Source organism: Lampetra planeri, chromosome 15 (genome assembly GCF_965212315.1).
Source record: "Lampetra planeri chromosome 15, kcLamPlan1.2.h2, whole genome shotgun sequence".
NCBI classification, from domain to species: domain Eukaryota; kingdom Metazoa; phylum Chordata; class Hyperoartia; order Petromyzontiformes; family Petromyzontidae; genus Lampetra; species Lampetra planeri.
In genome coordinates this window covers 13,645,241-13,657,874 of record NC_136121.1, presented here as the reverse complement: position 1 = coordinate 13,657,874, position 12,634 = coordinate 13,645,241, and the positions used below count along the sequence as shown (strand labels likewise).

Below are 12,634 nucleotides of genomic sequence, written 5' to 3'. Positions count from 1 at the left end.
TCATGCACCTCAGACCATCTCCTCACTCACCTCACCCCCTCTCCTCTCACCACCCACCTCCACTCACCTCAACCCCCCTCACCACCCACCTCACCTCTCCACCCCCTCACCACCCACCTCACCTCACCTCTCTGCACTCACCTCACCTCTCTGCACTCACCTCCACCCCTCTCCTCCTCCTCTCCTGCCACTGTGAACCCGCGAGTCTCAGCGCCGCTTCCGCGTTCCTCCTCGTCACGTGCTCCCCCCCCCCCCCACGTGACTTCCGGTAACCAAGATGGCGGCGCCCGTGTTGTGGTCACGTTGCGTCCTTTAGAGGGTGGCTAAAAAGCAAACTCGTAAACAAATCTCAAGCGATTAAAGAGTAAACAACTTAACAAGGTAAAGCAGGCGAGGCGACCGCACGCACCATGATCGGCGCGTGCGTCAGGACGCAATGGGCGACCGTTCAGCACAGTTTAGCGGCGACTGCGACGGTGAGTGTCTACCCCTGTCACCGGGCCGCGTGTCGGTGGAGGGAGTTGTTACGGAGTCCGCATGCCCAGCCACTGCATGCCGAAACAGCTTTTGTTCGGCCGGATCGAGGGGGCTAAACGGGCGCGGCACGGGCTAGAGAAGAGATGGAGTGATGTGGTACAGGAGGACGTGGAGCTGAGTGGACTTGACGATGACGTACCAGCGGTGTCAAGATCAGTCTCTGTGGAGGAGGCTCGTGAAGGACTCTGCTACTGGGCAGTTGGAGGCAGTCGCCCTCCAGCAACAACGGAGGGCGGAGGAGCGACGCTCACAATGAGCGGAGCGCCGGGTGGCTAAAGCACAGCAAGTTGGCACAGTAGGGGGCACAGGTGGTGCATCAGCCAGTCATCTCGGTCATCTCGGTCATCTCAGTCGACCCGTGGCACCTGGGTCTGCCCCGTGACCTGCCAGCGGGCTTTCGATATTTCACGTGGCCTCAAGGTGCACATGGCCTGGCACAAGCGTCGTGGTGACGTCACCGCCACTTAGTGGCGAATGGCGGTTGTTGTTACGTCTTGCGCAGCGCTTTTGTCAATCCACTGCTGAGTGAGGGCGTCCCCCACTCCGCGTTGCTCGTGGGCGTTGTTTTGCGCATACTTCACCATGCTGGTCAGTGTTAGTGAACGGGCGGCTTCCCTGGCTAGTTCAGATGGTCGCTGTAAAAAAAAAAGTTGGAGACTCGACGATTTGCTGTAACAGTACGGTGACTGTCTTCACCTGGCGAGCCAGGGTGATGGCACATCGATGCCCAACGGAAGAGAGTTTCCAAAGATTTACGTTATCCACCAAGTATCGTCTCCACACTGCTGGATTACAGGCGTACGCCACCACCACATTAAATCAATGCCGTGTTGCAGGCAAATAACCTCTCTTAAAGATATGGGTTATCGCCGGATCCAGAATTGTAAAATAAATTATCTGCATAGGTTGACCAGAGACTGTAGCAGTACATTATACGAGCAGGGTACAGTACTGCACTATGAGAATGTCCATAGATCATGAATTGAAGGGACTTTATATCACAAGTATGTCAGGGTTCGTATTGGGGAATGCGGTGGCAGGGTGCTTCGCTTGAGGTCGGAAGGTCGACAATTCAAATAGCCCGGTCGATGTCACCTTTCCGTTCAACCAGGGGTCGACAACCTGCGACCCTGGCACCGCATGCGGCTCTTGAAGGACTGTTTTCGTGACGTTAATTCAGCTCCATCTCGTATTCACCACGTGCAATGCGGCTCTTGTTGTTATTTTGATTGCCAACCCCCTGCGTTAAACGACCAGCACTATTAGATTACAACAGTGGGCATACTCTTCGGTTCATCAGGTGAGACAATTACAGTAATTGTCTCACCTGATGACGATCGCTTGTGTTGCGATCGAAACGTCGTGATCTATTATTTTCTACCTACGTGACTTTACCAAAAGAACCAAAGAGTATGGATCCCTGCAGTCACGAAAGCTTCAAATCAAGATTACAACAGTGGTGGTCTATGAATGTTATTGGCTCATGCCATGGTAACGTGGCATTTACAGCACCAGCACGGGGTCGTCAATGGAGAAGAGCATCACTCTACAAATAATCGGGCCCGGAGACACTGATCTAAATTACCTTTTTATATCAGGATTGAAATGCATGGTTTTATTTCAGGACCCGTATTTGCACCAACGCTACTGAGCGAGTCCGTAGAGGTTTAGGTTTTAAATTAACTCATGGGACTGCCAGCAGTGACCGTCTAGTTTAAGAGGTCATCGCTGCCAATGCCACAGATTCCACATTGGTTGAAAAGTGTATACATTTCTCGGTCAGCCCCGAGTCCCATCTGGTATTAGATCTGACCCCTAGGTGGCACTGCAATGCCTGTCTTGGTAGCTTGTACGAGCGACGCGCAATTCCATAATTTCTACCAGTAATTGTGAATGTGGACTGTACTGTGAAAGTACGTACTAACTAGAGGACTTTCCATCCTATAGACCAGGGGTGGGGAACGTTCGACCCGCGGGCCGTGTAAGGCCCGCAAAATCATTTGGTCTGGCCCTGCCAAGGCAACTGCAGACGGGACTCGAAATTCAATAAATCTAGGAGCAAACCTGGAAAAGCAGTTGCGAGTCAAAACATCATCAATATCAGCTAACACCACACGCCTCACCAAAGAGAAGCAGTTCCAGCCATCACATTAGTGGGGAGTTAATTCAATGTTTGACCCAATATAACAGGCAAAATTTTAAGTTGATGATTTTGTATGGCCCGCGAATGATGTTATAAATATCCAAATGGCCTTTGTAGAAAAAAGTTTCCCCACCCCTGCTATAGACGAAGTAAATGTTCTCATTATCGTCACTCACTTCCACGTGAGCCCCTGCCCTCCCACATTTGCCACACTCACAGCTGGTTGCTCACCAGACTCACCATTTGTGACATTTGGGAGAAAAAAAATATTCTGAAAGTTATATTGTGAACATGCATATACCTGACAGACAGAAAACTGAACTTGCATTGTTGTACCAAAGCACTTCATTGACGTGGTAATTTTGCTTGGCAGATGACACAGAAAATGCTTTTGGGTCGAAACTGGGCACTCTGCCAGTTTGCGAGGACCAGCATTGTGGCGATTTACAAAAAGAATGCTCAGGAAGGCTCCAAAAGGAAGGTAATGGTGCATTTTTTTCGTTTCAGATTCAGTGATCCACTTACTGGTATTTTTATTTTAACTGCTGTTTTGCAAAACCAGGAAGGGCCACAACATTGAGTATGTGCCCGAGTTTATTTTGTGTGAACTTTACGGGTTGTGCTGCATCATCTTGTAATATATTATTCACTTGAAAGTGGAGCACGAAATCACGTACATTACCCATACCATTGCTACAAATACCACGTCAAAAGATGATCAGTGTTGGCACCACACTTGAACAGTTTCCCCTCCCTCTTCCAGACACCTGGGCTCCAAGGTCCGCTCTTGAAGTATCTCACCGTCTGGCTTGTGGTCTAAGCTTGGTTGGCAATCGCTGGGTGCCATGTCAATGGCGGTCTCAATAAATTGCCCGTCTCCATTTTGAACAACTGCCCCACTCACAAGTTACTTTTCCTGATAAGATCTACAACACTGTCGCTTTCTATTCTCAACGTTTAATTGTGTAACCTTGCCTGCCAAGATATTCCAAACATCCTCAACATAAACGTGTATTAATTCGCCAGAAGCTATTCGTTTCTTTCTTCAGTTCCATCTTTGTTCCATACAGTGATATACATTGCTCCAGCCTCAGACCCATTTTAACAATGTTTACCTCTCAGTTATTTTAAAGTGGGTTATGGAGGCACTAGTTGATGGCATTCCTTTGAGAATTAAAAAAAATAGTTTTAACTGTTACATAGAAAACATGTCTGTAGCACGACACATGGGACAGTATAGCATCCCCGGTTTGGGTAAGAGACCCCTTCTAGGAATCTTAGGAGCTCTTTGATGTCTGCAGGCTGTTCTGTAACAAGGCGATGCACCATTCAGCAATTGTTTAGAATCGACATTGCCTTCTCTGACATGACACTGATAACAATAGTAAAATAAAACTGCGAAATACTAAATGTAACCCCCAAACAACTCTGGACTTCATTTCTCACGATGTGCTGGGGGTGAGCAGAGCAAGGAAGAATATGCTAAGGAGCATAACATCTACGGAGGAGACCCCGAGCAGCCACACAAGCTGCACATCGTGAGACGCATCCGCAGCATTTACCGCCGGCCCTACTGGGAGAAATTGGCCATCAAGAACCTGGGCCTGACCAAGGTATTGAGAGTTGGTCTGCAGGGAATGGTGTCATGATTGTTTAGCAGTTGAAAGCCATTTAAAACTGTTTTTGCACACCATTTTGTCTCAATGTTATAATCTACGATTGTTGGCTTAAACATGCTCAGAAGCAAAAAATATGAAATTGTAACATCTGGTATTTTGTTACTCGTAAGATATGCCTTTTAAAAACGTTGAATGTTGCCGAGGAAGACGTGCAGACATAGCATTCCTGTTTTTGCTTTGTAACAAACTGCTATGTTTACAACAACCTTGAGAATACTGTTTTTCCATTTTTATGCAGCGGGACCTTGTGATACACAAGAACATAGAATCTGTTAATGCTCAACTTACTATGGTCAAGCATCTCATAAAGTAAGTTTTATTAGGAGCACGTTTATTACATGTTGCCTTTTGCAAATGACTGACGGTTTGTGCTAATTTTGGATTTATTTTCTAAGGTTTAAAGCATGTGTGCATGAGCTATGTCAGTCCATCACGGGTGGGAGGGAGGGCACTACAACTCTTGTAAAGATTTTCCAATGTGCACCAAACTGAAGCCTATAGTTTTGCAATTACGGACTTGGTCTTCATCCACGTGGGCAACGTTTGGGAAACTATTGCCTGTATTCTTCACCAGCAATGGTCGCAGCAACGTTTCGACATTGTTCTTTAATTCTAATTGAAGCACCAAGTGGGAACTGGGACTCCCACACGTCTTCATTTTAAAAATATGTACACCATAAGTCCCTGTACAAGGGGATCTGGGCACGAGTGTGGTGTGATGAAGTGAGATGGTGTGGATAGTTGTGATGGACAACTATGGGTCAGAGCCATTTCAGACAGATTAATTTAGTCTGTGGAATCATCACTGCACAGCAAAAACACCGTCATTCCATTCCCCTGCAATGTTGACAGTCAACGATGGTGAATGTGTCGCTGATGGCAGTTTCCAGAAACAATTGCCGTTTACAGTGCTCCAGTGGATCCATTGAACACCTGACAAATTGATTAGACGGTTACCACATTGGAGACAAACCAGTGCAAACATGAATATTTGTTTGGCAAAGGATTTATGCGATTTTTGCCAACTTGTTTTCCATGGTACATTTTACTCTCGTGACAATGTGGCTTATTCACCCCTCCTGCAGGGTCCAGCCACTGAAATTGCCACAAGGACTGCCCACAGAAGAGGAATTTGCCCACTCTTACATCAACTCCAAAGGGGAACTGATCATACAAAAGAGGCTCTCCCCAGTGGAACAAAAACAGATTGAAGCAAAGTCTGACAGTTGCACAATCAATACAAATGTATAGAACTGGTGAGGGTCTTTATTAGACATCCATCAGCCTGTGTGTGCTTTTGTTTACCTTCATTAGTAAACTATCATTTGTTTGTGATGCAATCCTGTTATTTAAAATAAAGGATGCAGCGTTGTACGTCTGTACATGAGGAATTTGTTCATCATTTACGTGAAGCGCAGTTCTTTATGTAGTTTTTATTGATATTAAATATAACAATGCATCAGTATATAGTGATTGGGTTTATTCCATTTGTGTTGTCATCACAATCAAGCAAACATACCGTTACACTGCCAGTGCATGAAATGTTACTTAAAATGTTTTAAAAACTCACATTTAACCACGAGTAGATCATGCCTAGCATGCAGACATTGAATACTGGAATATTGCCAATACAATACAGCATATTCTGAAGATTTCGGAAAGAACTGCAAAGTCATGGCTGTTAATAAGTTCTGTGAAAAATCTTAAGGTAGCTTTTGTTAAAACAAGTAGATTCAAGCTGGTAACTAAAGCCAATGATGAATTCCCCACTCCCAACTGGACCAATGCACCAAACGTCAGCATGACTGCAAGTTTGCAAATAAAAGCATCGCTGCCCTCTTTAGGCTATCCTCACGAGCCCGTTCTCTCATCATTGCCACGGTCTCCATTGTACCCCATATCTTCAGAAACCTGTATTGGACCCTTTTCAAGAAACACGTGTGCACACTTCAGACATTCATTGCGTCATTACTAATAAGTTAAGACAACTATGCAATGAAACGTTCTGCAATAAGACTTTTTTTTGGGCTACATCTCGTAAATATGAATGTCGTTAAACCCGTAACCAGCCGGCAGCCAATTAGTAAAGTTTGTCATGTAAACAGAACATGGCATTTCCTTATTCGTTCAGCACACTGGTGTGTTGGGGAGTAAACCCGAAAAACATTTACTCAGGATCACCTTTGGAAGCCCACAGTATAACAAGGCTTCCTGGATGCAATAATTTGACTGCTATTTAAAATTCAAATGGAACAATATCGCATACTAATGCAACTTATACAGCTAAAGTGACTACCTTGAGGTTAAAATATGAAATATTAGGCAAACTTAGAATCAATGTTTGCATACAGTGAGCGTTTTGATAAAGCACACTAAGAAATGCGGTTTGCACCAATCACAAGTAGAAATCCAAATCTGCATATTACCTGTACATTAGAACGGAAAATCACGCCGGCGAGCAGACCTCCGCACGGCAGAAAAGCAAAAACGGCTCACTCGGCATGGAGCGAGAGCGACAGCTTCAAACACGCCACCTCTTTCCCGCCCATGGACAGCGTCACCTTGCTGCGGTAATTTCCGTTGGTGAGCCAAGACGGAAGCTCCACGTACGGAATGGTGAAATCGGACTCTGGGAAGTTGTACTTTCCCTGCAAAAACAAAAGAAATTACAATTTATACAATCATTCGACAGTTCATGCCTTTTCCTATATTATAATGAAACTCGGCATTGTTGATCTACCAGCATTTCCCAAGCAGGGTTGTGCCTGTATAGTGTTTGATTGGGCCAGCACTGCATTAGAGGTGTTACAGGCTGCGGCAGCAGGGTTACATGGTGGGGGAGCAGAGGGCAGCGCAGAAAAATGCATTGTACTATACTGTTATGCTCCCACACGGTCACCAAACCGCCCAGCGAGGTGAAATGTGGATAAATAACGATAACCCCCTCCCCAAAGTGTGGGGAAGCCGTCATCCAAAAGCAGATTTATAAAAGGTTGTACACTTATATTTGCTCAAATTTGAGAAAATGTTTACCACTACATATAAATTCTGAATTTGGCTTAGAATTGATATATCCCAGTCCGATGTGTACTAAAACAGGGGGCCAGACGAAATTACTTTCCCCAAACCACTCAAGTTCAGAGTGGCTTGGGAGGAAGGAAAGTACACTTGGCAACTGCATGACTCTCTGCAAGGCGTGGGGGGCCGTAGTTCCCACCACACCACACGTGGTAGCTAATTTCACACTTCCCCACACTACCACATTGTCTTCTTTGTTATATATAAAACCATGCTGGAACAAAATTCAAGTGGCTATAAATTGACACAAGCCACTTTGTTGAGCTATCATTTGTGGCCGGGTCACTTCTGAAAATAGCTAAATAGTTAGTAATTACGCTGTTTACCAATACTCACAATATATGTATTGTTTTTTGAGTCCACACTGTCGCAGGCTTGGCTAACCATGGGTGCTGGACAATAAATAGCTCAATGAGGCTTTAAAGTTCTTCACCTACCAGTAACCCCTCTCGTCCATCTGCCTACAAGAAAAAAACGTAACAATTTAATAGTAGTGCCAGCCAAGGGAAGGAATGGGCCCGAGGACATCCACTGCAGAGATTAAGCGATGCAATCAGCTTGTGCAAAAGGTGGATTTGTAGCATTGCAAGACCGTGAAAGAAGGCAACGGACTTGGGGGGGGGGTGGGCGGGAAGGCCTTCATTCAGTACTGTATTGATCATAGTTGACGAATTGCCAGTAGGCCATCCGTTGCTGCAAATGTGATGTTTCCAACCTTCTTAAAGGGGCAATTGCAGGGCAGGCCATAGCTGAACAGGGGCTCTGGACAGTCCTGTCCAGGTGGCGTGAGCTGGTTCAGCAGCTGACACACGTCCTTGTACACGCAGCTCCCGATCTGATCCAGGCACGGCACCTCGATCCACAGCCCTGCCAGCTCCTTATCCAGCGTCACATTGGCCTTCACGGTGCACACATTTTGCACGAAACAGGAAACACATTTTTCACGATCGTAACACTTCCCTCAAGCCATAAAAAGTTTTAGTGTAATGTGACATGCACATTTTTTTTCGTAACAAAAGTGCGGTTTTCCAGGTTGTGTTCAGTGGAGCATTTTCTCTCTCAAGCCTTCATTATCAACTGTTGAATTCAAATCCTGCGCATGCCCACAACAGTGTGTACATCAAGTTGAGAATAAATGCTCACAGCACAACCCAAAAACAGCACTTGGAAGTACAATACAACATAGATATGTATATATACATCACCTAAGAAGTACTGCATCTCCAAATTATGAAAAAAAAATATTGTAAACATTTAAGTCGCGATTGGAATTGGGCTTCTTGTACAATGTACGGTGGCAGTTGCAAAGGGTTTTCAATACTCGCGAATGTAACACATAAACAAGCGAGGTTCCGATGCATTCTGCGCTATTTACATTATCAGACAGAGCGCTCTCGTTTTCTCCACTGGCAACTATTTTGTGGTCACATGGACATCTTGGGTTACCATGACAATTGGAAACAGGCCATTTAATAACCCTGGAGGAAGACTATTTTGGCTCACCACTCAAAAATAACTGAGACTCTTGAACCAAAACAAAGTTGATCATCTGCACAGGAACACGTGGTACACACGCCGAGCTCCTCACCTCAATGGGGCCGGCGAGGGTGACCGTGGTGACGCCGTTGAGGGCGACCGTCAGATCTCCTGGGATGATGACAGGGTCAGGAGAAATCTGCAGGCTCTTGAGGATGGCCACGTCGCTCTCCGGTCCACAGTTGTTCCAGGCGAAACTCTTCACCTTCAAGTGCTGCAAAAAAGGTCGCTCGCAATTGTGGTTCAACTACGCAACATTAGCCCGCCCCGGTGGTCCACGCGAGCGCTGGAGAATGTCGTTTCCCCATTTTAAAGTTCTGGGAAAAACGTGTGCCGATACCTCGATCGCCATCAATGGGGTAAACAATCGCCAAGGATGAGCGTTTTAACTATTTCAACAACGTCAATCCAGCCCTCGTCATTTTTATTTTATACTGTACAAATGCTCAGCCCTCACAAGAGCCGAGTTTATTGTCAACACGTGATGATGCTGTGTTCATGGCGCAGTTTCCTAAACGCCGACACGCCACCCACACGTGTAGAGTTAATATCTTGAAAACATTCCCAGGGACAGGGTAGGCAGTGGTGTCAATGCACAAGTTGTTGTTTTCGTCTTTACTGGAAGACAGCACATGTGGCATAATACAAGGTTTTAACCACTCTTTACGAGTTTTACTGGCGTCGCTGCATTTAAAACGGTCCACTCGGTACCCGTAAAAAGGAAGTTTCCCATGCATAAACAAATATCGCAGCAACGTGAGCAGGACAGCCTTTTGGCAATCCACTGCTGGATGGCAGGCAGCGTAGATAGACAAGTACAGCACAGCAATGGAATTTGCTCCACTGGCCACCACACACAAGCACACGTGGTTGTTTGTGCAATGGTGGTCACCCCGTCAAAGTAATATCGAGGCGACCCCCGCCAATTCGTAGAACGAGAAGCGTCGCATTCCGAGGCGAAACAACAAGCCATGGTGTCGTGAACGGACCCAGTGGTAGTAGTCAATGTGAAACACGCCACACGAGTCAAACTGGGGGAACTTTACGTTTATACCTTACAGCTTGTTCAAAAAAAACACATTTAAGCATAGCAACATGGCATTTTTGAAAGCAAAGAACGGTTTAAATACAGTAGCCCAAGTATTTGGAAAGGCCCTGCTCATTCAGCAGCGGTTTCACAAAAGGGCCTTACATACTCAGCCCACACACTGTTTGGGGCACGTGCTGTTCGCGAGCACATATGTAGGCCGGCACGGTGGGTAGTGTGTGTCCAGCACCACGCCCGTCCGCCTTTGTCTCCCCGGTGGTGATGTTCACACACCCACCACACCAGGTACTAATTTAAGGCCGAGTCGACCTAACGGAGGCCCATGACCGGTTCATATATTCGTCAATGATGTTGACCGTGAGCAGGAATCGAACTGGGGGGGGTCGCTGGGATTGTAGCGCAGTACGCTAACCACTACACTGTTGCCGTCACGGTGCTTGTGCCAGGCTAGGTGCACTTTTAGATCACGTGGTTGTATATACACGTGCATGCACATTGAGAAAGGCACAATAAACTTGTTTATTTCGAGCGTGAATCAACAAACTTGAATACTTGGTTTCTAGTTTGTTGTTGTTGGGTGTGGTGCGTGTTGTTGGTGCTTTATATTACTCTAGCAAGATGTCAAACTCGCACATTGAGATTTAATCAGGAGCGCCCTTTGCCAATGAGAGGGCGTTCCATGCTGCCCTAAAATGCGGTTGTCCCGCCTTCTGATGGTGACATAAGTTCATTACTCGACGAGTGCCAGAGAAAGGAGCATATCCAGCATGATTCAACGTGTCACAACAAACCCAGCGATGCCGGTTTACTCGGTTTAGATTCAGAGCAGTCGCAACACGCAACACCCCCGCCCCCAGTCAAACCCCACTTTTCTACAGGGTAAACACCACACGCACACATCCCACTGCAGTAGCACGGCGGGTGATGTTAGCGAGTGCCTATTAAGTGAAGCCAGCGCAGTGTAGCAGTGCAGCTCTACATACGAGCAGCTGCTGGTGTCAGAACTATGCCACCGATTTCTGGCCTGCGTCTCGTTATCGATCGTTGAAAAGAAAACACTCGGGGTGCTGCGTTTTTAATCGGAGTTATCAATTGGCAGTGTGACGACGGGTCCCCATGGACTTTAACTCCAGAGACACACACACAGACATCGGTTTAACCTTCGGGTTTAGCGCCAGTCAGCTGACTACGAACCCACCCGTTTTTCTGCGCTCCTTCAACGGAGGAGGAACAGCAAAACGACACCAACTCATGAAGCACTCTCGTCGTGGCTAGCAGACATCGACACATTGGAATGCAGCCCCTGAATATAATGCTGCCATACGCAAGAATAGAAGAATAGTTTAACAATAAAAAAAACGAGTGGACAGTTGCAATCTACGTAAACACACCTTAGTTTCCGGGTTCAATGCTGCACGGGGAATTCAACGTTGTTTGAGCAACAGACCCACCCGGCCATCTGCTGCAGATCTCCACCCCAGACCATATGACCTGGTAAGTAATCATCCCCTATCCAAGTAGGTAGCTACTACATCCCTTCCCTCGGCTCTCTGTGCTCACCAATTCCAGGCAGGTATAGAGCCAATGGTCTAGAGGCCTTCATCTCCCCCCGCCCTTCACCCGTCCAGCCAGGCAGACCCAGTCCATCCACAACGCAGGGTTTTTTGGGGGGAGATCGCGTAAATATGTGTCGTTAAACCCGCCACCACCCGACACAGCCAATAAGTAGGGGTTGTCACGTGAACAGCACACCGGTGACAACACTTACTAATTGGCCGTGTCGGGTGGTGGCGGGTTTAACGACACAGTTACATATTCACGCGATCCAACCCAAACAAACCCTGCATTGTGGATATTGGTCGACGAATGTCCACCAAGTTCAGCCGACAGCCCACGAGACCTTGCGTACACGCGGAATGAAACCTTTCCCATGGAATTAAACCTTCACCGCCGAATTAAACCTTTCCCATGGAATTCCGAGGCCAACAATTTCGCCCGGGAGGTTGCGGTCCTGAACCGTCCAGCCACGGCCGACTTGGGGGGGGGGGAGTGTGTGGGGGGCCCGTGTCACCCGAAGGTCCTCCTCGCCTTACCGCCCCATCCAGGTCGAACCAACCCCCTCCCCCGCCGATTGGCGCGGTCGGCTACGTGCGGTGCGAAAGAAGTTCTACGTCCGAGAAGCCCCGAGAGGCCTCCTCACCTGGCGCGTGGGATGCACCCAGGCGCTGAAGACGCGGTAGGGGCTGGGGGGCATCCAGTGGGGCCGCCTGGGCCACACGGCGGCGCGGGCCGTCTGGGCGCAGAGCGCCACCACCGCCACCGCCACCACCACCACAAGCGCCGCTCCACAGCCACGCATCGTCGTCGCTTGTTGTTGATCGCTCGTGCGCGAGACTTGAAATAAAAAATAAATGAAGCGCTTGATTGGGTGGGAGGGGCTAACGGGGATTAAACGCAATATAGGGTGATTGGATGCGAGGGGGGTAACAGGAATTAAATACAATTTCGGGTCGAATGAATACGAGAATGAACACCGACTGCACTAACACGCACCGCGACTCTGAACCGTGCGCTCGAGCGCTCTCCGCTTTATATAGCGCGTGGTCACGTGAT

At 47.5% G+C, this 12,634-nt stretch overlaps 2 protein-coding genes across 3 annotated transcripts; one reads left to right on the top strand and one right to left on the bottom strand.

The window, feature by feature from the left end:
• The first annotated feature begins 214 nt into the window (after positions 1–214).
• MRPL30 (mitochondrial ribosomal protein L30) lies at positions 215–5,824 on the top strand. 2 transcript variants are annotated; one of them, XM_078601198.1, is made up of 5 exons: positions 215–476; positions 3,054–3,161; positions 4,147–4,293; positions 4,598–4,668; positions 5,445–5,824. In XM_078601198.1, exons 1-5 carry the CDS (start codon positions 411–413, stop codon positions 5,608–5,610), a joined length of 558 nt encoding a protein of 185 aa, XP_078457324.1. In that variant the 5' UTR covers positions 215–410; the 3' UTR covers positions 5,611–5,824. The 2 variants fall into 2 exon arrangements, with proteins under 2 accessions (XP_078457324.1, XP_078457325.1); XM_078601199.1 differs by lacking the exon at positions 3,054–3,161 and having other exon boundaries at positions 252–476; positions 5,445–5,741.
• Positions 5,778–12,600, bottom strand: GM2A (ganglioside GM2 activator). The gene is made up of 4 exons (XM_078601197.1): positions 12,222–12,600; positions 9,026–9,187; positions 8,153–8,335; positions 5,778–7,007 (listed from the first exon to the last, which is right to left on the bottom strand). The coding sequence occupies exons 1-4, from the start codon at positions 12,378–12,380 to the stop codon at positions 6,852–6,854; spliced, it is 660 nt and encodes a 219-aa protein (XP_078457323.1). The 5' UTR covers positions 12,381–12,600; the 3' UTR covers positions 5,778–6,851.
• Positions 12,601–12,634: the final 34 nt, after the last annotated feature.